The sequence below is a fragment of the Cupressus sempervirens genome, chromosome 5 (assembly GCF_028749045.1).
Source record: "Cupressus sempervirens isolate cs-2001-9-10 chromosome 5, ASM2874904v1, whole genome shotgun sequence".
NCBI classification, from domain to species: Eukaryota; Viridiplantae; Streptophyta; class Pinopsida; order Cupressales; family Cupressaceae; genus Cupressus; species Cupressus sempervirens.
Genome location: NC_143122.1, coordinates 564,297,190 through 564,323,279, shown reverse-complemented (window position 1 = coordinate 564,323,279; position 26,090 = coordinate 564,297,190). Strand labels below are relative to the sequence as shown.

The 26,090-nt window shown below is 38.1% G+C and overlaps 1 protein-coding gene across 3 annotated transcripts in view; it reads right to left on the bottom strand.

The window, feature by feature from the left end:
- The window catches only part of RUS3 (root UVB sensitive protein (Protein of unknown function, DUF647)), a 271,831-nt gene that overhangs the window by 152,401 nt on the left and 93,340 nt on the right, over nt 1-26,090 (bottom strand). For all 3 annotated transcript variants that reach the window (XM_089831895.1, XM_089831896.1, XM_089831897.1), the window contains exon 6: nt 18,196-18,252. In XM_089831895.1, coding sequence (XP_089688021.1) covers nt 18,196-18,252 — 57 coding nt within the window. The remainder of the gene's footprint in view (nt 1-18,195; nt 18,253-26,090) is intronic.

Here is a 26,090-nt window from a genome sequence, read left to right as displayed (position 1 = left end):
ATATCAGTCGTGGGAGTCTGACCAATTGATGAAGACCTGGAGCTGCTGCAGGCATTGAGTGTTGTGTACCAAAGGCACTTGGAGTAGGTGTTGGCTATGAGGCTGTCTTGGTGGATGCGTAGAGAGCTCGGGAGGAGCTGATCGTCCAACTGGAGGCAGTGCAGCGACACTTGGCTCGGGGTACCCAGGAGTTGGAAACAGAGAAAGTAGCGTGGGTGGCTATCAAGGTCAGCTTCAGAAGACAGTATTGTGTTAGCAAAGGCTATAGATGCAACGGGATGAAGCTGAAAGTGATGTGACAAGAGCAGATTTTTTTTGTTACAGTTAGTCCGTTAATGTATTTTGTTTGTTAATTTGTCTCAGATATTTTGTAATTGTCATCCGGAGACGACTTTTCTTTTTGGGGGGGATGGTGTCAGCCGACTGGATGGTCCCAACGGTGTTTCTGTAGCCGATGGAATGATTGTCATCGGTGTTTTGTATTTTGTAGCCGACGGGTAAATAGTTTGTAGCAGACATAATGTTTGTGGCCGACGGACTCCTCTGGGAAGGTTCGGCGGATAGTATTTATATCCCGTCTGGGATCATTGTAAATCATATTATCATCTACTATTACGGATATTATGAAGCATAATGTATGTCTGGCATATGCGAATATAATTCTGCTATTCTATTCCATTGTCTGTATGTGTTGATTTCTTGACCAGTACGGTAAACAGAAAAAAGGTCAAGTCATGGGACCTAATGGTGACCAAAATGAAGGCCAAAGTTTTACTTATCAATTATCACATTAATTTGTTAAGGAAACTACAGAATTTGAATCAAACAAAAAGCAGCATTTAAGAGTATACTGAAGAGTTTTACCAGTTGAGCATAAGATCCCGTCACGTGCAGGATGACATCGAGCAAGTGTCAAGATATTTAAATGATTTGTGTATTTCTATTCTAGATGAAATCAGTTTGGCCAATATAAAAAAGTGGAAGTAACATATCAGTATGCCTTGAAAGTGGAAGAGATGCTCAATACGAAGCAACAAAATAACTCCTGGGGTAGAGGCATTTCCGTGTGGAATAGGGCAAGCAAGTAGTGCAAGAAGCTACCAAGGCAAAAAGGAAAAGGCAAGCACATCAAATGCAAGCATGCAGAAAAGTAAAAGAAGAGGAGATTTTTCAAGAGGAATAAGTACTTATTCACATTTAAGAGGATCATTTGGAAGAGAGAGGAAGAGGTTTCAGCAGCACTTGGTTCCAATATAGAGAAATAGGCATGGGTCACTTGAATATCCGCAGATCAGCAAGATGGAGGAAGAGGAAAAGAGTTCAGAGTGCGTGCAACACAAGCTGAAGAGGAGGGCAATACCAAGCATGCAAAAGGCACCAAAGACAGAGAATCATTCATATTGTGGAGGGTTTTGGTGAAGTCCCCTTCTTGCAATAGGATTTAATATTAAATATAGTGATTACATTAAATATAGCCTAAATAAATTAAATAATAAGTACATAAATTAAAATACAAAGCATTAAAAATGATTAATAATACCAAACTTGAGTGATTGATACCAATCAGTGAACAATGGTCATCGAGAACCATTTGTGATAGTAAAACACATTGTAAAGGAATCAACATGTTATTTTCTTTCAGGTTCATTGTCAGATGATATTATGTCTTGACAAAATACCCCATTTTAATCATGTGTGTCGCTGTTATAAATTCATAACAGCATGGCCATAAGTCCACAATAACAACCCTTTATTTCAGTTTATTATCGGATCAGATATTGGATATATCCCTTGAGTGCTGCCAAGATATGGGGATGTAAACGTTTCAGTCATCAATGTGGAGGATTGTTACAGAGGGAAAACCTGTGGCATCATCTAATTGAGGAGTATCGATCTGCACAAAGGAGACCAATCCTTGACAGGAATAGCTCTCTCATAAAGACACCACTAAGTAGAGTCTCCAATGATTAGGGGTCTACCAGACAAATATATGCTTCACATACACATAGTTAATATACTTGAGATCATTGCATTTGATGATTACCATGCTACCGCGTACAAGAGATTATAGTCTTTAGCAGATTGTTATCTGACTGTTACAGAGGCCAGTGACTGATTGTGTAACACTTATTTTAGATATGAAGAATATCACTCTACAGGACAACAATCAATTAAGGAGTAGTCATTAAAGTGATTAGTCAGAAAATAAAGAAAACGATCAATATACACCACCTTTAGATTGATTAAAGAAGTTGCCAAGTAATAACTAATTAGTGGAAGAGTAATATTTAAGAGATATGATTATTGGTCAAGTAGACATGACTTTTCGGAGATAGAGATATAAAAGAAAACACCAAGCACGTCAGGGTAAATAGCATCAAATGGTGAATATCAATTAGAAGGGAGAATAAGACGATCGAGGGGATTAGAGATTATGCAAACACATAGATTACAATTAGATGAAATAATGAGTGAATAGAAAATATAATTGATACTCTTGATAAAGAAAATATAAAGAAAGAAATGTTATATATATGTATATGGTTGGCAAGCATCAACAAACTGGTATATCTGAATACTCTAAAGTATAAATAATATATATAGACACATGGAGAATATATGTGAAGTATATATCTTAAGTGTTTACTCAAATTATGTATCTAAATGTTCTAATGCATATAACAGAATATTCTATAATATTAATCTAATTAATTCAATTATTGGAATGATCTAATTAATCTAATTAATATAATATTTAGACACACATGAAATCAGGATTATACATCAATAATGTTATATTAGTTACACATATAAGATAATAATAGTTAGCTCATTCCTTAATCACTCGCTAATCTAACTAAAAGGATAGGGTGTGCATTAAGGGAGTGGGAGAGTAAGTTGGTCACATATCAAGAGGGTCTTGATATAGGTAAAGATCTTGAAGTAGCCCACTTGTAGACTATTTCTATGCCTTGGTCATGGTAATATATAGTTGATAACTGAACTTATCCCGATAAATTAGGCCTGGGAATAAACTTCTCCAAGTTATCACTATCCTGTAAACCGAAACTTATCCCCAAAATATTGCAGGTATATCGCCAAAATATCGACAATAACTTACGAGCTTATCACAGTTTGAAACAACTTATCGCCCGCGCTAGTATACTGGCCTGCGATGGCCCAACAAGCAGACATTTGTGTTTTTTTTATTGCTAGAGCATTTTTTGAGAGGGCAGAAAACTTTTGGAGGGGAAAAACCCTCGTTTGCAGCCATCTGCACCGACTTGTTGTGGATTTGGAGCGGAATCGAAGAGTGTTTTCACGCAAAATTGGATTCACGAGTTACTTTTCAAGAAAGTTTCTCTTTTGTTTTAAAATCATTTTGTCTTGTATTAAATGCATTCAAGTTTACACAAACTCTCTCATACCATTTCCAATCGACTCTTAACTCCTTTTAGAAGGTAATGAATAAGATCTAACACCAATTTTTAGCAATTTTTACAAATTTTTCATAATTTTCCCAAAAATTCATCTTTTTCTCAAAAATTTCATAACCTAACACTTTTTTTTTGTTTTTTTCTTTCAAGTTTCAGCTATGTTTAAAATTATCCAAAGTTTTAAACTTAGTTTGTTTCTAAATTTCTTTATTGAAATTCTAGATTTGTGCCCTCATTTCGTACGTGACATGTGTAGGTTGATTCTTCATCAGAACTGCAAATACGTTACCTCTACAACTGGGTCTGTCAATTCCCCAGTAGATGCATCTCCAATATGTCAATATGCCAAAGGAGTGCAACAAATACCAGATTGTACCAACCATTGACAATACTAGAGAGATCATAGGAATACATTACTACAGATTTCATTTTGGGGCTGCCAAGAACACAGAGGTAATGATTTTGTGTTTTGTTATAGGGTATAGATTTACAAAATTGATTTATTTCATACCATACCACAAGTGTAGTGATGCTTCTTGTATAACTACTTTGTTTTTCAAAGAGATAATTTGGTCAATAGTTTTCCGAAGAGTATGGTTTCGATAGAGAAACCAAGTTTGTCAGTCATTTTTGGTATACTTTGTGGAAGAAAATGGGAACACAGATGAGTTTTAGTTTAGCCTACTATCCTCAAACTGATGGTCTAATTGATGTTGTGAATCGAAACTTGGGTAACTTGTTGAGATCCTTGGTTAGGGACAGGCAAACTCAGTGGGATTTGATGTTGGCATGGGCTGATTTTCACATAATAACTCTATCAGTTGATGTATACGAAAGCATCATTTCCAAGTAGTGTATGGGTACACCCCGAGGGACATATATGAGTTGAGACATAGTGTAGAATTAAATAGAAAGAGTGTTGTAGCATAAGATTTTGTTGCGTATACTCATGATTTGCACAAGGAAATGAAAAAGAACTTGGAAAAGAGTGCCACCAAATGCAAAGAGCTTTTTGATGTTCATTAGAGAACAAGAACTTGAGCTATTGTTTGGCATTAATAGAACTTCCTTAGCATTCACATAGTTTTGATCCACTAAACTATGTCCCCTGTTCTGAAATAATTAAATCAAATTAATACTAGACCTGATTTTGCATAAAACTCAAACATGCGCAATTAAATCATCAATTAATTCAGCAAATCGAATATATCCTAAAGTTTGATCACTTAAGTCTATTTCTCATTTAATTAACAGAACATTTCACCTTTTAATTAGAAGAAGTCCCTACTTGTATGTGCACACATATAGCTAATTTCTAAAATCAAAATAAAAGAAATTAAACTCCACTCAAAGTGCATATATCTTTTGGAAACTTCTAAAACAGAGAGCACACGGATCAAGAATGGAAAAATCTCCACTGTCACTTGGTTTTGCATCTTGACTGTACTTCTGACTTTCTCAAGTCTATAAATTAAAACCTGTGTCTTAGTTCAAAGAATCCTTTTTTTCATATACTATTATGTTGTCGCTTTCGTTTTCTAGCATTTAGCATATCATCTTTGATTGACAGATTTAGCTTGTGGCATCGCATGTTAGCTTAAAATCACCTACATTAATCATAATGGTTGGAAATTAATCATATTTTCTAGTATAGTTTCTCATTCTAGCATAGCTTTTCATTTGCATATCAAAGTTCTTGAGGGTTTTGCCTATCTATTGCATCACGCCTCTTTGAATCGTTCAAACAGCAATGCAACTTGTGAAGTCTCATTGCTGGATTCTGAAAGCATAAACGAGTAGATTTCACATGCTGTGGATAAGGAGCTATAAGTCGCCTTTTGGGTTCATCGATTCATTTAGATTCGTTTTGTTCCTAGATGTAATGGTTTGCAGAAGTGTCGATAACTTAGATTGAATATCACATTTTACTAATACATTTTAGGCGCCCACTGTGGGGCTAGAACCAGTTTCTAGCTTCACATTTTTGAGTTTATATTTTCTATTTCTGACACACAAGTACAAAGTGTCATACGACACAACCCTAGACTGCATGTGATAAACTTGGTTCAATGTTTACCGCATGCATTCTAGAGTTTCATCACCTGCTTTACAGAGTTCTATCGTACAACTTCTAGCCATTTATCACCTATGCATGTTGTATCGCATGGCTTTATGAAGATTATCGTATGATAATCTGGTGAAGTGTTGTCTATCTTTGTTGTGTCGTACCAAAAGCAAAGGTTTTTTTTCACTTTTTGTTTGCAGATTTTTTGCAGTTTTCAATCATGTACTTTGTTTCCTAGTGGTCTAAACTTACTTTCCAAAAGGCTAACTTTACTTTTTGTAGGGCTTTTCAACTTGATTTTGATATCTTTGTCTAACTTGCAGGGTCCCTCGACTGAAGAATTGCTCCATAACTACTAACTATAGGCTGCCTTGGTCAAAGACAAAGGAAATTAAAATTACTTATATTGTGCTTTTGTAGGTTGCCTAAAACATTACCAAGCAAACTTTGTGTCGACGTAATCTTTGATCAGGAACCTAATTATATTTAGGCTCACTTGAACATTTAAGCACAATTACTTTGGAATGAACTTTGTTTTGCATGTCTCGAGTGAAGTGGCCTGATAAGAAAGTATGCTCTTCTTCTCCTAGAAATATCAGAAATCCCACCTCTTTTCGCCTAGCTCAATTACTCTTGTTTATCTTTAGAGGGCCTATTGGTTGAGGAATAACTCTCTTGGGAATGACAGAACTGAGAACACGCTAACACCAACAACTCAACCTAACTATAATTAGTATGCTTCCTTGAGACCAAAGTCTTCAAAGACACATGAGCTTCATCCATGTTAACCTTGACGTAATCGATCCATGGATCCACTAATTGTTGTGTAGAGCAGCACCACCCTCAATCTTACTTGTAGGAATACAGATTTTCAGATGTCGATAGGGCCGAAAGGTCTTAATCTCATTTATGAGAGAATATAGGGGTTGGTGATGAACGAAAGCCTTTAATAGACACTGTAGATAGTTTTCCACCCAATTCACCTCCGAAGGTATCATAATCCTTGTGCAGGGATTGATCCAAGGAGTTTCCTAGATCACCCAAGGATTTTACACCCAACATTCATATCTCATAGAATGCAAACATGAATGGGACATCAGTGACATGTGATCAAGCATAAGAGTCATTCGAAAACCCCACAGTTCTTGTGGATACTTAGCGTGGGAAAGGATTTTGATTACCCAACCATTTTCTATCTAGGGATAAAGTGTGTTTGTTATTTTCTTGTTGCATATCCCCCTCACTCTTAGCCTACCAAATTCCTTTGTCCTTGCTATAACTGTTTTCGACTACTGTCTTCATTGTGTTTTCAAATCTTAGGAGTCTACTCAAAACAAAACAAAGGAAACTACCATATCCTTGACATTATCAATTTCTTCTTGCCTTCTTTTTAGCATTGACCGGATCAGTTGTTTACATCGACGATTTCACAAACTTGCAAACACACTATCCTGAAAAGTAAGTAAACTATTTGTGTTTGATGTGAGTGCTTTGAAAACTAGCTTTTTCTACCTATAAATGTTGTCAAACTATCAAAACTGTCCAAACGATGAAAACAGCAAACAAACATGGTCCCTTAATCATAATTGTGCAAACTATACCTCTATTGGTTGTTTTATTGTACCCAGCAGAAAACCTCATCGTACAATAGGACAAATCTGCATGTTGTATTGCATACAATTTTGAGTTGAATCATTCCCCGTTTAGCGATTTATTGCACATTGTACAGAGTTTCATCGTACAGAAGGTTTTTGTCACACCCCTTTATAGGGTTTTATCGTACTAATTGACATTTATCGCACCCTTCGCAAAGTTGTATCAAATGATACAACTTTGTGTCATAAACATTTTCTCAAATCCCAGAAACTAGCAAATCTGATTTCCAACAGCCTTATCCTTTATTGTACTTTGTCACCTAATCTATCACAGTGGGTCTAGAGCCACCTTTCAGTGGAAAAAAAACTTAAGACTATTGATTAAGAGACTTGGTTAGTAAGTTCCATCACTTGTCCTCTTTCATAAAATCTATCTCATCCCTCGCTTGTTCACAAGTATCAAACATCAGGCATTCAAGCCTCATCTCAGACACCTTGTAGCAAGTTATCTCTATTTACCTCATCAACAAATAAGTGTGTACCATGATTACCAGACAAGGATGTCAAGAAACTCTAGCTGCCTATTAGCTTATGACACTCTTTTCATGCCAGTTCTAACTAGGAGCCGGAGGAGCTAAGGAGGAAAGTCTGATGTTGTTGACAATTCCCATATGGACACTCTCATATCTTGGGTACTTAACCCCTTAACTAGGTCTCTTTTTGAATCTAAGTCCACATCCAAATCAAAGTCATATGTATCCCCAAGTTCGCCAATGGCAAACAACACTAACAAAAATATGGATAGCCTCCTTGGAAAATTGAAAGAAGACCAACGACTTCGAAGAGAACTAAATGCCTATAAACAAGAAGCATTTCAATGGTATCTCGACATGCATCCTAACACACATCCCAACATGTTGATTCGTCCTCTAATAGTCACAAGAAACCCACTGAAGAGGACATTCTTTTGTTTCAACAAGACAAATGATTACACAAAAACTTATGAACATCACCCTCAATCAAGAAAAAGATAAATACTGTATGTATCCTGCATCTCAAGGAGTTAAGCTCCCTCCTGATTTTGATGTTGAGGGGCTAATGCAAAAAGAAGAGCCATCTCCTCTTTCAATTTTAAATAAACAAGTGTAGGAAACACAAAAAGAACTAATGCAACTGCAAAAGGAAAAAGGATAGCCAAAAGAAAAATACTCATTAGAGGCTATTTGTCCTTTTCCATTCAACACAGATCTATACATGCCTCCTTTCCCTTCAAAGGTTGAGATCCCAAAGTATGACAAGTATGATGGGAACAACAATCCTCAAGACCACGTAAGGGAGTTCTACACCCTTAGTATGGAGTTCATGCATAAGCAAACATACCTAATGAGACTATTCCCTTAGTGTCTTAGTGGTCAAGCCATGGATTGGCTTACTAAACTATCTCCACCTATTCAATCCTTCGAGCAGTTGGTACAGCAGTTCATACAATAGTATTCTTACAATATCTAACACGTTGTGACCATGTTGGATCTGTGTAACAGTAAACAACACACTAGCAAACCTTTCGCAAACTTCCTTTAGCGATAGAGGAAGATTTCTTTCCGCTATCTAGGCAAAATCATAAAACTGAAAAGATTGACATCTTTGTAAACAACCTTGTCTTGGAACTACACTACAATCTACGGAAACAACTACACTCTATCTTCGACCAGATGGTAAAAAGTACACTAAGAATCAAAGGTGTCATGATCAGAAAAGGAGAACTCATCCTTAACAAGGACAAGTCTAACTCTGGTAACAACAAAAATAAGGACAAGACAATTTCTGAAACAAGAACAAAAATGCGGTCACAAGTGTTGTAGTAGACACTTTCAAAACTAAGCCTAACGAACCAATCTTCAACTTGTTCAGCAATATTCAGCTTGCTAAACTAGAAAAAAGCCCCATGTTCACAAACGATTCCAACAAAGGCAAACATCTTGAGTACCAAAAGATATAATTGTCTAACAAGATCATTGCCTTAGTTGAAGCCCCACGAACCTAAGGTAAAGCCCAAGGGTGGAATGACGATAATTACTATGATTATCACGGGAATAAGACCAATGAATGCGTGAAGCTAAATCATGTCATTTAGGACTTAATCAACACTAATAAAATCAAAGTGCACTGTCATAAGAATAATGCTGATTACAAGGCTTATCAAGAACCTTTCCCTAAATACTAATAGGGAGAACGGTCGAAAACAAAAGGCAGTGATGCCAAAATCAATTATACATACACCATCTATTCCCTTACAATCATCTAGGCATATGCCATCCACCATTGGTAATAGTGGCAGCCCTACTGAGTCTAGAGGGAAGAGAAAGATGAGTAGTGGTGAGAAGGGCTTGGTGGAAAGTATGTTTAATGCACAGGCAAAGAAAAAGTGTGAGGCATCCATTGGTAGATTCTTTGTTGCTAATGGTATCCCATATCATGCAGCCCATTCCACTTATTATAAACAAATGGTGAAAGATATTTTGAGCGTGAATTCCTCATTTGTACCCCTTGGTGAACATAAGCTACGAACCACCATCCTAGATGAAAAGTACTCAAAGGTTGCTTTGTTATTTGAAGATATGAGATGCACTTGGGTTAGGACAGGCTACTCTATTGTGATGGATGGGTGGACCGATGTTAGACATCAGCCACTCATCAATGTCATTGTCACATCCCCTGCTGGCTCTTATTTTTTGAAAGCCATAGATTGCTCAGAAAGGAAGAAGGATGCAGAATTTCAATTCGCCATTTCAAGAGATGCCATAGAGGAGATTGAGTCATCTAGTGTTGTACTGATTATCACAGATTCTGCACCTGTGTGCAAATCAGCTAGTATGATGATAAAGGGTGCTTATAGGCACATCTTTTGGACCCCTTCTTGTGTTTATTCCTCTAACAATGCATTGAAGGGCATAGGGAAGATTGAATGGATGAAATAGGTGGTGCTAGAAGCTAGAGAAGTGCAAATGTTTATTTGCAACCACCACACTTCACTTGCTCTATTAAGGTCCTTCTCTAAGGAGTTACTCAAACCAGCCGAGACAAGGTATGTCAATTTTAATTTTAGTTTACTTTTAGTTTATTCTTACTTTAAGTTATTTATAAAATTTTATTATAAGTTTACTTACATGTGATGCTTTTAGTTTTAATCATTATTAATGTTTAATTTTATTAATATTTTAATTGACAATTGTTGCTATAGGTATTGCACATATTTCATCTTGATGGAGAGGATGATTGAGGTGTATGAGGACCTTCAATTGATGGTGCTGAATCGAGAGTGGGGACAATGGTCTAATTCTAAGTTCTCTGAGGGAAAAGCAGAGAAGCAAAGGATCCTTGATGAGAGTTAGTGGTCCACAATGAGATAAGTTGTTGATTGTTAAATTTAATGTTAGTCTTTTGCTTGCTGATTTTCCTGTTAACAGTCTTCAAATTCTTAAAATTTTAATTTTTGTTTGCATCTTGCAGTTATATTTGCTCTATCATAGCACCCATTGTAGATGTCATTAGATATGTTGATATTGACGCTCCTAGTTTGGGAGAGATCTATGACACTATTGACAACATGTTGAGGAAGATGAGAATTGTTGCAGCAAAGGATCCTAACATTGGAGTTTTATGAGGAGCATATTAGGACTATTGTGACACGGAGGTGGAACATGATGAATACCCCACTTCATATGGCAGCCTTTGCTCTAAATCCCAAATGGTATGCACAGGTTGGGTGGAAGGGGCCTCCCATGTGATGATCCTAAGGCGTTGGATGGCTTCACAAGAGCAATTGATAAGATGTATTCAGCTCAAGATGCCTCTACTCTTCATGCACAGTTCCTTGACTTCACCAACCTTCGTGCCCCAAACTTGGGTAAGCCACAAGCAAGGTTGGATAGAGTTGTTTTGGCATAGAGAGATCCTATTGGATGGTGGACTTGGCATGGGAGAGATACACCTAAGTTAAAAATACTAATCAGTCACCTCAATGCACAGGTTGCTGTCGTCGGTAGAAATTGTGTATCGGCCGACGGGTCCCTTCGGAAAGGTTCGTCGGAAAGTATTTATAACCCCTTCGGGAAGCATTGTATTCATCTGATCTTATCATTATCATATCATAGGAGAAAAGCATAATGTACTGTTGGCATATGCGAATAATAATAGAAGTTCTGCTGGTTGCTGTTTATGTTCGTATTCTTTGCTTGTGTGCGCCGCTTAATTAATCCATATGGTAAACATTTGGCGCCGTTGCCCGATGGATCTGGCACGCAGGCAGGCGGAGATTAATTAAATGCCGAATCAGTTGAACAAAGACAAGAGTAAGCTAAAGGAAAAAGATGACATACGCGTTGCGCAGGAAAATTTAATTTTGGCTCAACAGATAGAGCGTCGAAGGAGGTTTCAGAAGATTTCCGACGGAAGCAAGAGTGCGGAAGGATTGTTGAAAGAGACTCGACAACGGCTTGATTTGGTGGAAGAAGCGAGGGAGGAGTTTCTGAACCTGCATACGCCACGGGAAGAGAATCCTGACGGAAGCAGATCGACTCGCACGGCTCGGAGTGCAGAAGGAGCACGAGCGTGGAGTGACCTCTTCATCCGAGATATACTTCCGGAACGGACAGCTACGGTTGACAAACCCTCTTCACCAAACAGCGCGGAAGCAGAAAACAACGCGGGTGTTGAAAACAGCACGGAAGCAGAAAACAGCGCGGGTGTCCAGAACAGCGCAGGTGTTCCGAACAACGCGGGTGCTCGAAACAGCGCGGGAGTGCAAAACAGCGCAAGTACACAACAAAACCCTCGACATACAGTAATAATGGCAGGTCCGAAGGAAAAATTGCCTAAATTTGATGGTGATGAAGCAGTTGATCCCATTCGACATTGTAAAACATGTGAAACGATCTGGAGGGCGAATGGCATAACAGATACAAACGAATGGATCCGACAATTTCCCGCAACCCTACGGGGTGTTGCCATTGATTGGTTTACTGATGCCGATCCACAGAAATTAAATAGTTGGGATAACATTAAGAAGGAGTTCATCGCGGAATTTCAACTTTTGCGTGATGACAATGAAATTGTCGCAGAGATATTCAATACCAAGAAAAAGAAGAATGAAACTGTACGGGTCTTTGCCAGGAGGTTGAAGGACTTCATCAGTAAGATGGAGAATAAACCAGCTGACGGGTTACAGAAACGATGGTTCATTGAAGGCCTTCACATACAATGAAGCTTACAACCGAGCAATGAACCTCGAAAGTGATCAGAAGACAAAGAAGCAGAAGAAGACCAGCTCGTCCGATTCAGATGACGCTGCATCCTCCGGAAATGATAGCAGCGATGACGAAGGAAGCAACAAGAAGGTTCGTGCCCTTCAGAAAGACATGCTTCGGATGATGAAGGAATTCAAGAACATGAACAAGGAACCTAAGGGTAATGACTTATGGTGTACGGAATGTAAGAAAGAAGGCCATACGAAGGGATCTTGCCCAAAAGAGCAATTTTGCGAGATCTGCCAAATTATGGGACACTCAATAAAGGACTGCCCTTTCAATTTGAAAACAAGAACACCACAGCAAGTGTTCCTGACACAGGAGGCCTCTCCGTCCGGAGGGAATGGGAACACCAGTACGGAAGGTGCCACATCAGGCGGATATAGAAACAACCGGCGCGGTCCAAACAACAACAGCACTAACAACAATGCTGGCAACAGCAACAATGGAGGAAGGAGTCGCATTCAGTACGATGCAAATGGTCGGCCAATTGTTCAATGCCGCGCATGCAATCTGTGGGGTCACTTCGCCCGGGAGTGTACAACACCAAATACACCGAAGTTGCTATGCCGCTGGTGTGGACCTGGTGATCATGATGATACCAAGTGCCCAAAGTCCGGAGTCAATCTGATTACTGTAGGAACAGAGGAGGAAGAAGTTCTGGCCATCACTCGGAAGCAAGCAAAGCTTTATCCTGACCCAGCAGAAGAAAAGAGGAGACTGGAGGAAGCAAGGGCAGAAATCCAGAAAGCAACACAGGCAGAAACGACACACCTGAAGGACACGCCGAGTACTTCCGTACGGAACTGCGCAGAACAGAACATTGTTCGGCAAATTTTGCAAGCCGAGATACCTGTCAGGATAAGTGATCTGTTGCTCACTATGCCTCAGCTCCGATCGGCACTCACAAACATTGTTCCCGCTACTCAACTACCAGGAGAACATGGAAGGAAGCAAGAAAGTGGAGCAAGTACAGTACACAAAAAGGAGAAGGAAAGTGGCGCAAGTGCAGAAGATCCAATGTTGTTAGCCCTCTCATCTGGACGCCATCCAGCAGTCGTCGAAATGGGAATTCTCGGGACTGTATTGACGGAAACAATTGTGGACGGAGGGTCTGGTGTCAATGTGTTGCCTGAAGACACTTGGAAAAAGTTGGGACAGCCGACATTATGGCCGCCTACATTCCAGCTGCTAACGGCCGATCAACATGGAATCAAGCCATTGGGAGTCCTGACAGCACAACCAGTGACGATTGGAACACAACCGTTCCTGTTGGACTTTGTCGTAATCCCACTGAAGCGGAGGGGATATGATGCCATTTTGGGCCGGGGGTGGCTGATACAAGCCAAGGCAAATCACGATTGGAAGAAAAATACTTTATCACTCGAAAGCAAAGGCCGAAAGTATGTCATCGATCTACACACTCAAATGGTTGGAGAAGAAGCTCTATCATCAGATTCCGAAGGAGAAGATGATAAGAGGAGGCAGAGTATGGAACCCGATCAGGAGGGAGTCCTACGATTGGAAGGAGATGATGATCTGGATTCAGTAAATGGTCTTTACCACTGGCAGATAGAGGATTATGAGCTCTTTCCAAGTTGTAATATGCTAAGGATCGACGAAGGTAAGAAAGGAGGAAATGAATGTCCGAAGGAACACTGAGAAGCCGACGGAGGAAATGAATATGGAGAAGCCGAAGGAAGAAATGAATGTTTGAAGGAATATGGAGAAGCCGAAAGAAGAAATGAATGTTCGAAGCTGAAGGACAGAACATACAGTACGAACCGAAAAGAAGGAAAGATTCTACTGTACGATTGCGCAGGAAGAAAGTATTATGTCAAACCACAAATATAACAGAAAGGTACTGGCAGCAAGGAAGGCACACGATACGGTCTGCACAGGAAACAAAGCGAAAGGGTCTAATAAAAGTTGCAGCAGTACGGAGTGAAAATGTTATTGACGGACAGAAGGGGCAGTTGACAGAGTCCATGGTACGGGGCTTCGGGAACAAACTGGGCGATATGGAGATGCCACAGAACAAGCGTAGCAGGTTTCCACTCGGACAGTGGGTGTTGTACGACGATCAGAATGAGATCAAACCAGGCAAGTTCAAAATTAACTGGGTCGGGCCATACCAAATGCAAAAAGTAAGCAATAACGGAGCAATAAAACAGTGGATGCTAGACCGAAAGGAAATATTCGATGTAGTGAAGAGGTCGAAGTTGAAGTCTGCAATGAAAGAAGTAATGCACCCCCATGGACGAATAACTGAGAGAAGACTGTAAGTACTGTATATATGTAAATATTGTTCCAGAAGTGAGATTTTCAAAAAAAAAATAAAAAACTTGGAAAAAGGAATTTTAAAAAAAAAAAAAAAAGGGGGGGGGGGCGTTGTACGGTTTTTTGCAATGCACCGTACGGATTTCCATAAAGAAGAGTACGGTTTTGTTGAGGTGTGGTACGGTTTTAAATGCACCGTACGGTTTTCTTTAAGTAAAGTACGGCTTTAAAAAGCACCGTATGGGATTTTTTGAGACATGGTACGGTTTTTTACACCGTACGGATTTCTTCAAGTGATGTACAGTTTTAAAAAAGCACTGTACGGTTTCTAAATACGGGATTTTGAGACATGGTACGGTTTTTTACCCCGTACGGATTTCTTCAAGTGCAGTACGGTATCTTATTTATCACCGTACGGTTTCTCCTTGCATGTGGTGTACGGACTTCAAGAAGAGGGGAACTGGAGGCAATGTACGGATTTTTCTTGGAGACTTGAGCAATACAGATTTTAATAGGCAATGTACGGATTTTGAAACAATAATACGACATACTGTATGGATTCTGCATTTTTCACAGGCGGGCAACAACCACCGTACGGATTTGTTTTGGTATGGATTTGTGAGGTACGGCTTTGTTATTAAATTTTTGTACGAATTTTTCAAGATGGTGGGATATTGCAGAACGGTTATTTTAAGTAGATTGGAATCTAGATTGTGTCAAGTTGGAAGCCGTACGGATTTCATCACAGAAGGATGGCAGGAGCTTTTCCAAAAAAAAAAAAGACGACGACAGAATCAAGTTGTTCAGAATGAGTGACAGATGATGCCAAAGGGAAGAGGACGCATCCGTGGTTGCCAGAAAGAGTGCAGAATCGGCAAATAATGACAGAAATGGTGTCTTCCGTGCATTTTTGCGTGGGTTTTGAAGTGCTAATTTGGTCTTGGCGGCGAGGGGCGCTGCCCCTCGACCCCGCCCTGTACTGCGACAGGGAGCGCACCCGGGGCGCTGCCCCAGGACCCCGCGAGGGCGCTGCCCCTCGACCCCGCCGGGGGCGTTGCCCCCTGGACCCCCAGTCGTTGCGGATATCAGTCGTGGGAGTCTGACCAGTGAGAAGATTTGGAGCTGCGGCAGGCATGGAGTGTCTGTGTATCAGAGGCACTGAGAGTAGGTGTTGGCCATGAGGCTGTCTTGGTGGATGCGTAGAGAGCTCGGGAGGAGCTGATCATCCAGTTGGAGGCAGTGTAGCGACACTTGGTTCAGTGTACTCGGCATTGGAAGGCAGAAAGCGGCACAGGTGGCTATCAGGGTCAGATGTCAGATTGGCTAAAGTGACAGTGTTGGGTCAGTCATTATATTTTGGTTGTTGATTTGTCTCAGAGATTTTGTAATAGTCGTCGGGAGACGACTTTTCTTTTTTGGGGGGAATGATGTCGTCGGTAGAAATTGTGTATCGGCCGACGGGTCCCTTCGGAAAGGAAATTGTGTTTTGGCCGACGGGTTCCTTCGGGAAAGTTCTTGTTATGTAGCCGACGGTGAATAGTTTGTAGCGGACATAATGTATCTGGCCGACGGATACCTTCGGGAAGGTTCGTCGGAAAGTATTTATAACCCCTTCGGGAAGCATTGTATTCATCTGATCTTATCATTATCATATCATAGGAGAAAAGCATAATGTACTGTTGGCATATGCGAATAATAATAGAAGTTCTACTGGTTGCTGTTTATGTTCGTATTCTTTGCTTGTGTGCGCCGCTTAATTAATCCATACGGTAAACAGTTGCTAGTTCCTCAGTTGCAGATAGAAATTGGTCCACATATTCATATATCCACTCTATCAAGAGGAACAAACTTACCTCTAAAAGAGCAGAGAGGCTAGTGACAATGCATCATGCTCTTCGACTTGTGAATCGTCAGACTCCAAAGTATAGGCAGACACCAACTTTGCGGTGGGATGTTGAGCCTGAAGATGTGGCCCTGATAGATGAGGATGACACAGCACCAAGATTGGTTGGAGTTCCATTAGATGAGACTACGCTTCCTGTGGAGGATAATAGTGAGGACTCCTCTAATTTTGATGCCATGGCGGTAGAGGCATAATAGGAGCAGCAATCTACTTCATTTTTCTATGTTTTGTTTTTTATGTTGAACGTGAACATGATTATGATACATTGATACTTATTACTTTATGGCAGCCCTCTAGCCTTTGGCCCTATAGCTTTGGGCATATTTTGATTTTGATTTTCAGATTTATCATGTTTATCATTATGATATTATGATATTGTTAATGTTTATTGTTCACTGATATTGATATGCATATGCATATGCATTTTAACAATTGGGTACTGAAATCGGATATTATTTCCTAGATGGCATTCAAATGTTTTATGTTATGGTTCTATAATGTTTAAATGACATGCTTTGTGCTTAGTTTCATATGAATGACATGTATATTTTCAAATCTCTCTCTCTCTCTCTCTCTCTCTCTCTCTCTCTCTCTCTCTCTATATATATATATATATATATAGCCGTCCCCGTTTGCCGTCCCCCCCATCCCCAAAATCACCAAAAAAAATTGTTGTCCCGGAAACCCGTCCCGCTATCCCCATAACGGAAACTCAGGGTAACATAGAAAAACAGTTACTGTTATTCTTTCCTTGGATGCACACTCTCTTATCTTAGAAAGCTGGTGATAATTATTTTTAAAATTATACATCGGCAACACCTCAAGCTTTAATAGAAAACAAAGTTAGCAATAAGAGAGGATGGTGATGGGTTCTGCACTGTATCTAGTGACAAAATTGTGGTCAAGTGTACAGTATGGTATGGCTATTACTTATTCTATCCATTGTTAGATTTTATTCAATGTAAAAATCGTGTTAGCAATACCTTTAAGAACAACCTATCAGATTTTAAGATGAGCTCAAAGTGCACGAGAATTCACCAACCCTCATGTAGGCCTTCAACCACCCTCAATTTATTTATGTAAATCTGCTTCACCCTCCTAGAGACATTCCTAGCTCTAAAGGTGTGACAAGCATGTTAAAATAAATGTATTTTATAATGATTTTTTTTTATCAAAAGTGTTGATTAATTGAAGTTCCGAACCTTGATTCAATATCCATATTAACAATATATGTATAACTTGCATAACTCCAAACGGATGCTAACGTGATATTTTGTGACATTATGTTGGTACTGTTTTGCCTATATACAATGGGCCAAAAAATAAGTCTACCTTTAACCACAGAAGCTTAAAGTTAGGAGAAAGCAAAATATAAACCTATAGTAAATAGATAAAATTTCGAAAAGTAATATAAAAATATTACAAATTTTTTAATTAGTTTCAGAAATTCCTACTTATATGACTTCTTGTTTAACTATATGGCTGTAAAATGATACACAAGATGCAAAGCGCACATACACAGGAACCCATATTGTTTTCCTGAGCTACTTCAGTGTGTTAATTCCTAGTTCAAATTCTCCATGTTTCATGTGGCTGAACTTTAAAATACCTGATATAACGTGAACAATATTCCGCCTAACATGCCTGTAAAGTCTCGGAGAAACCACTGCAAAGGCCACATTTGTAAATAATAAGCACATGCAAATATCAGATAAATATTTCCACAAGATGCAAGTTGAGGTTTTATGAAAAAGGTTCAACACAGTAACTATTTACTTCATTAGAAAAAGTGTGTATGTAGCCCAAAATGTAGGTTATTTTAGTTCAAGCATTGAGCATATGCTCTGAAGCCATTGCTAACACTACTGAATTAAAAATCTAGACATTCCTATGAAATTTCTCATTCTTCAATCCATATTATATTTTGGCCATTATCCGATTTGGAACAAGTTCTCTAAGTTCTTTCCTAATACATTGTGAAAAGCACTTCGATGTCCCCTTAGACAATCACTGAGTAGCATTACACCCACTAAAATTTGGGCTTAACCCAAAGTAATTAATGCCAACCACATTTGCTCTGCTGTTTCACCATTGTTTCAAGAAGTGGTTCCAAAATTTTGACATGTACACCTTTTTGTTCTTTTGGCTCATTTTTACACTTGGAAGAAGAAAAATAAACTTTAAATAAAGTATAGAGTCTGGACAGATTGGAAATTTTCCATCCCAATGAGGATTTGGCTAAGCGACAAGTTTTGAGTTTGTGATCAAGTTGAGTGAAGAAAAAGACTAAACAACTTCCTCCATACTTTGCACTTGCAGACTCAGACTTGGAGAGTACTCAGGAAGCTCAATTGTTTTTACTCAAAAATTAACTTACACAGATGCCTGGAGAAACTCCAAAAATCAGTACAAAAATTGCTGTGTAATAACAGGGTCGAATGTAGGGTTTTATAAACAACATCACCTTCGAAACTGCAATTTGTTCATGTCTAGGCTTTCACTGTGTATTTTTGCCACACTTGACCTGGTTTTACACAGCTTTGACTAGAGTTTTCATTGTTTCCAGTGTGTGCATGATTTCTAGCAAGTTAATCAGAGAGTATTATGGCAAGTTTATGCAAGTTTACCCCCAAGTTTACTGGCAACTTTCTGCCCGTAAGTGCCACTGAGCAAACCCCAGAGTTTACTTGCGTGGTGTGGAAACCAGTGAATACTCCTTGGACATTCCATAAGTTATAACTAATTTCATCAACTAATAAAATTTGCAAAAAAAAGTTCATGGTTAATTTTAAATGATGTAATCTGCAATGTTTTTAATATATTAAATTGAATTTTAAAATATTAAAATCTATATACATTTTTTTAGCTTGAAATTTGTGAGTGGAATGTGGAAGGTGCGAATGATTAAGCTGGGTTCGTGTTGATGAAAGGGATGGGAGCTGAGATGATATTAGGTTAGTGAGTTGGAAGTCCTATTTAACAAGTCGGGGCGGTACAAGTGGAATGGAGAGTTATAGGGTGGGGAAGGCAGTGTAAGATAGACTAACGGTGTTAGTTTTAGTTGTGGGATTGTTCACTGTACTCCCACTGTGTAATAACCCCAGTAGGTTATAACTTCTTCAAACACCAAAAATCTTTATATTTCAGTTGTTTGACATTTCGTCAAACACTTTGCAAGCAAGCTCTGATACCACTGTAATGACCCCAACAGGTTATAACTTCTTCAAACACCAAAAATCTTTATAGTTCAGTTGTTTGACATTTCGTCAAACACTTTGCAAGCAAGCTCTGATACCACTATAATAACCCTCCTCAAATCTGCTCTCAAAGATGCTGATTGAAGGCTCAAAGAATTTTGTCAAACAATTCACATGCAAGAGACATATGACTGATATAGTATTTCAGCTTGCTTTAAATGACTTTTTTCCAATTTGCATCAATGAGAATCTAGTGATAGAAGATTACAATGAACTACACAATGACCTAACATGAGTGTGCTCCTAATTTTGACAATATTTAGTGCATATATTATGATCTAAGCATGAGAAAAGAACACCTGCAGCCAACTGGCATTTTTGCAAACAGTTGGTATGCAAACTATCTAGCTGATAAATAATGAGATTGAATTGCTTAAATGACACCAGCAACTATTATCTTTTTGATTGCAATCAAATTTCTAATACAATGCTCATGAAATATGGCCAAGACTTTGGCATTTACATGGATTACCAAAATGACAATGCTGGTATAATGCACACTTACAGCTGAAACTTATAATACCCTAAAAAAAACAATACTAACGAGGGAACCTGGTTGTAGATGGCTGTAATAATTTTCCTTCAATGCTGCCCCTTCTGCTTTACTTTTTCGAACTGCTTTTTCGGCCTGCTTTTTCGGTTCCGCTTTTTTTCGCTTGCTTTTTCAATTCCGCTTTTTCCGCCTGCTTTTTCAGTTCCGCTTTTTCCGCCTGCTTTTTCGGTTCCGCTTTTTCGGATTGCTACCCTATTGAATCTCAAGACCATATCTTTCAATGGCGTCAAGATTTTCAACTTGAAGGGATTTCATCCTTCAAACTATTGAGACATAACTTCCAGAAAATTCTCCAATTTCTTTGATATTTCCAACCATGCTTAAAAGAAGCTCTTCCATTTCTTTTATAGTGTTCTCACAAGAGCTCCATCCTTCGTTTTCTCAATGTGGGATAAAACATAACTCCCTTTATGTAACTTATGTCTCCAATGTGTTATAAAATAAAAGGGACTCTTTTAATTTAAATATTTCCCACAAACTATAGTCTATGTATTAATAAAGTTAAATATTTAAATTTAACTTTATAAAATAGCTTTATCAATGCAAAACAAATCTTATCAATGATAAACAAGTCTTCTTGCCGATTTTAAACAATTACCATCGACATACCGCTGCCACTGGATGTCCACCCATGCCCAAGATGACTTACTATAAATAGTAAGTATGCCCAAAGTTGCCTCAAAACCCCTCAGAAAGACCTGCAACTGAAACTATCTAGGCCAAATGGCCTCTAAGCCCTTTTGATGTCCTGGTTAGCCTACGGGACCATGGGGAAATAGGCTAACGACAACATCATGCTATGAATGCTAAAAAGGGGACATTACACACTGCACTATAATTCTCCTGCTGCTACCTATCATGCCACCACTAACTACTCTCCTCCCACCAATAAGAAAGTAGGTGACTTACCTCAGCCTATTCAAAACCACCAGGGGTGGTATTGTGGCATGAGTAAGATAGAGTACTTCCAACTTCCCCGATTAAGCCATTGGCTGGCTATTTTTTCATGCCATCCAATGTGATCCTGCCAACCATTACAAGGTTGAGATAATTTTGACCCCCATAAGAACATGAAAAATCACAACTACTTACTTTCTTCAGCAAATCACATTTTTATGTACCTAATATTCACCCAATTTTCTATGCGAGGTCATTTGCTACAGTTTCAACCCACGATAGAGCCATGACAATCCAAGTACAGCTGTTGTACTAAACTCCGCATACATTGAGGTAAGTTTGAGAAAAACTACTATTTTTGATTGAATAGTACTGTTTAGTTGACTCGTTTTTCTCTTACAAATGACTTAAGTTCTCCTCCGCCAAGTATGCACATCGACATCTTACACAAAGCATGCCCTAGTCAATATCCTAGGGATTGACAAAAGCAATTTCACAAGAAACAATGAAAGGAGATGCTTGCAGCAGTAACTAAGAGTGGTGTTTGGCCGCCTCTTCTGTCTTACAGGGCGAAACTGGATGATAATTTTGTCATAATTCCAAGACCCACTATCCAAAGTTGGGGCGCTTGCACGTGGGTTCAAGGTTGGTTGGATTCTTATAACCTAAGTTAATGGATACTTCACTTTAGCTTCGAATCCTAGTTCTAGTGTGAGTTCGAGTCTGATTCCGCCTGGAGTCTGACAAGATTCCCATAATGGAATCCAAGCAGAATCTATAGAAATGTGCGGGAATCCAAGGTTATGAGTGCCTAAAAATAGGCCCCAATGCCAAACTTTTATTTTGTTGTCTCAAAAGCATCTAAACCCTAATTTCAACCAATAAAGCCTGCAATTAGTCAATTGATGACAATTCATTCATCTCTTGGGCATTTTTTACCATTTCTTCTTTGTTCTACAATTGTCGCATTTTTCTTCAAAGGTGAATGCTACAGAGGATATATACATAAATGTTTCATGTATATATATTCATATGTGTACATATATGTGAGTCTCAAATGTATGTATATATGTAACAGTCTATGTATATCTCCCAAATGTATGTATGGATGTATATATGTATCTAGGAAATACGTGTATATATAAGGGTAACATGTTACAGATATAAATCTATGAATAAACATACATACGCAGATATATATCTATTGAAAATGTCTATATATACTCGATGTACTAGAACCTGCCCAAAAAGTAAAAAAGAAATCACCAAATCCAAGGATCTGCAAACTAACAAGGTCCCACAATTTGTAGCATGGACCCTGCCTAGACCTACCCCTCACTCTTAGAAACTTGAAAGGGCCACTAAGGACCCTGGGTGGAACCTCAAGGGCCCAGCACAAACCCTCAAGGACCAATGAGGACCTACAACCCATGAGGCCAAAAAGTATGTTAAAAACACAAAAACTATATTTTTTTATTATTTTATTATGGTACAACTCATACAAATATATATATATATACACACTCACGACCCCCCCCCCCCCCCTCCCATTAATTCATTCCTGAATTTGAACGTGTCCCTGAACCCAAACTGACAACTTAAAGCAAAACCCATAAAATATCCAGATCAAATAATTATCATAAATAAATATTTCAATCAATCTCCAAAATAAAAAAACAAATCGAGACATAATATTGCATTGAATTTCTATAGCAAAACAACCACAGAATTTAATCGTAGTTACAAAAATTACAGCAAGATTGGATATTAGAAATATGCGCCTAAAGCAATATGCGAAACACTTGTGTGATGTCTCCAACAGACAATGGGTTTTTGTCCACTATCTCCAAGCTCAAGGGTTTCCGTCCTCTAACCTATTGAAAGCTTAAGCTTTCCAAAACTCTCCAAGAGAGAACAAAATCCAAATTCACAAACCAAGTATCTTGTAAATGACCTCTCCTTCTTTTGAGCCAAACCTGGTGACTCTTCATATTCCCTATACTATTCAAATCTTCAGTCATTAAAATCACTGATGAGATAGACTTTATTAAGCATGTGTGTTATCTTGATGGAAAGGTCTCAATGAGACGCTCCTAGTCCACCCGTAAAATGCCAAGAATACTAAGCCTGTTGACATACTAAAAATAGTAAGTGTCAAGAAACTACTAAAACAACCTCAATGATGCAGAGCATCAAATAAATCAACCAATAAATGGGATACATGTTGATCCCTTCAAAATCCATGAAATAAATTCCATGCTTAGAGACATCTCATGAGGCAAAATATAATACTCTTAAACACAAGTTTACGAATACTTCACCATTTGCATAATCTGATTTCTATTCCATAGAATATCATTCATAACTTTTGTTTCTAATATTTTCTTGCAAAACGTTTTGGAGAAATTTTTAAAAACTAGGCATATTAAAACATATCCAAATATCAGCCCAATCCAATAAATACATTATAAGTTATGGTCTCTGTACCGAGACCCATTTTCTCTGTCATAAACCAGAAACAAAACTTGTAACCCTGCCTAGGGCATCCAATATCTTTCACAATACAAAGCCAAATGATCCCAAAACAATTTCATATTAATTATTCTTCAGTCTAGTTTCCACATCTATAACCCATTCATTCTCCAATATATAAATCATTACATGCACGCAAATCTATGCCTGCAACTCCATTGAAGATATTAAAAAAATCAGTTTCCACTAAAACATTCATAACTTCAATAAATCTGATTGAAAACAACTCAAACCAAAAAAAAATGAAATTAGGTCACATATCTTTCCAATGAATCCATTTAGAGGTCGTAACTTTTCCATATGTGTCAATACCAAGTGCTTCAACATGATTGTTATCAGGGAATCTGAAATCTATAAATAACCACTTTCACTAAAATATGCATAACTTCTTCAAAACCGAATGAAATTAATCCAAACCAAAAAGAGAAGGAACATCATTCATCCTAATATCCAAATATACAGATTTTACATGGTTTCCAGGCTATACATGGCCGTACAAGACCTGAAACCAACACAAAAACTGAAAACCCAATCAAAACAACAACTTGGAATAACTCCAAATTTGTCTCAAATGTAAATGTTTCCTTCCCTTACGCTTTGGTTCAACCATACATCAGTTTTTTATAGACGCATTGGTGGTTTACAACTTTCCAACCAACTTTTGAACAAACTCCTTAATTCTTTTAACCTTATTTTTGCACTTTTTATAATATTACATTTATTGCCTTTAGGCGTTACAATTGATTCCATTACATGGAATATCATATAAAAACATATAGAATTACATTAAATAATTACAACATTTCTTGGGATCATCTACAATATCTTTATGACTAAGTGCTCCTGCACCACTATATTGGCCAGCAACTATAACTACCTAGGCGAAAAACTGAAATGATCCCAGTGAATACTCGATTAACCCACAGGACCAAGGCAAAATGAGCTAGTGACACAACGGAACTCACTAACCTTTAAAAGGGGACATGGCAGTCCTCTCTTCCCAAAGATTGCTTCTAACTAAGAAATCCACATCTGTATGAAGGAACAAAATGCCTAGATCCTATTTGAAGTTGATGCCCTATCTAATTGTTGCACTACACTGGTGTAAACATCTCTAACCCCAAAGTTGTGAGGCAACACAACATAAACCAAAACACCGGCCAACTGAATGTTGAGATCCAAAATATCTTTGGTGTATACTTAGTTAGGACAACATGCCATGCACTTGTTGACGTATTTGTTCCTTGATGCAAAATAATATACTTTAATAGAAGGTGTAATCATTTGGCAACTTGTTATTTTGAATAAGTCAAACCAAAGTGGCTCTCTTGCTTACGGTTATAAAATATTAATGACAGAAAATGTGTTTGGTATCCTTTTGGCATATTCTGAGAAGTGACAACCAAAGTTGGCATAATCGCCAAATAATCGGCAAGTTTCTACTGATCGCCAAGTTTTTGGGACTAGCGAGTTTTTCATAGATTTAATCACGACTCGGCTATAGAAAAAATCGCCGAGTTTTTTGTGGAAAAATCGCCAATTAATCGCCTAGTTTTTGCAAAAAATTGGTGAGTTTTTCAAAAAAAACTCTTTAAAAAAAAAAAATTAAAAATTAATTTTTTTAATTTTTTTTGTTAAAAACAGAAGGCAAAAGCCTATATGTATTATGTAAAATAGAGTGTTACAGTATGCTAGTAGAGCTAGGAAGAGGAAGATGTGATTGTAATGATGTTTTTACTTCCAATTTGACACAAACTATTTACTATTATGCTTCCCGCCATTAGTATTCTGCATGAGAATGCGATTTTGTACCCACTATGCATTTATATATATCTAAACTCCTACTTGTTTCTTTTGTGTTCTCTGTAATGAACTCATTAGATGCATCTTCTCATTGAAATTTGCAAAAAAATGTATTTTGAATTAAATTTTAGTGGTTTTTTTAGGTTCCCGAGTTTTTTTTTAAAATGACCGAGTTTTTCCCAATTAAACTTTTGTGGGGCTTGGCGAGTTTTTGACTTTGGCGAGTTTTCCAACTATGCTGACAACAACAAAGTTGAAAGCTATCAATATTATATATTTACTAGGCCATACAGTGACCACATGGCTGTTCTCTATGGCGGATTTCAAAGGAACATTAAATATGTTTTCGGATTTTTGAAGAAATCTATTGAAACCTTGTTTTTGGTTCATTTTACCTAATGTCTTGGTTCAAGTCGCCACCATAGACAAACTTATGAAGCATTTTGAGATTTTGGTTATTCA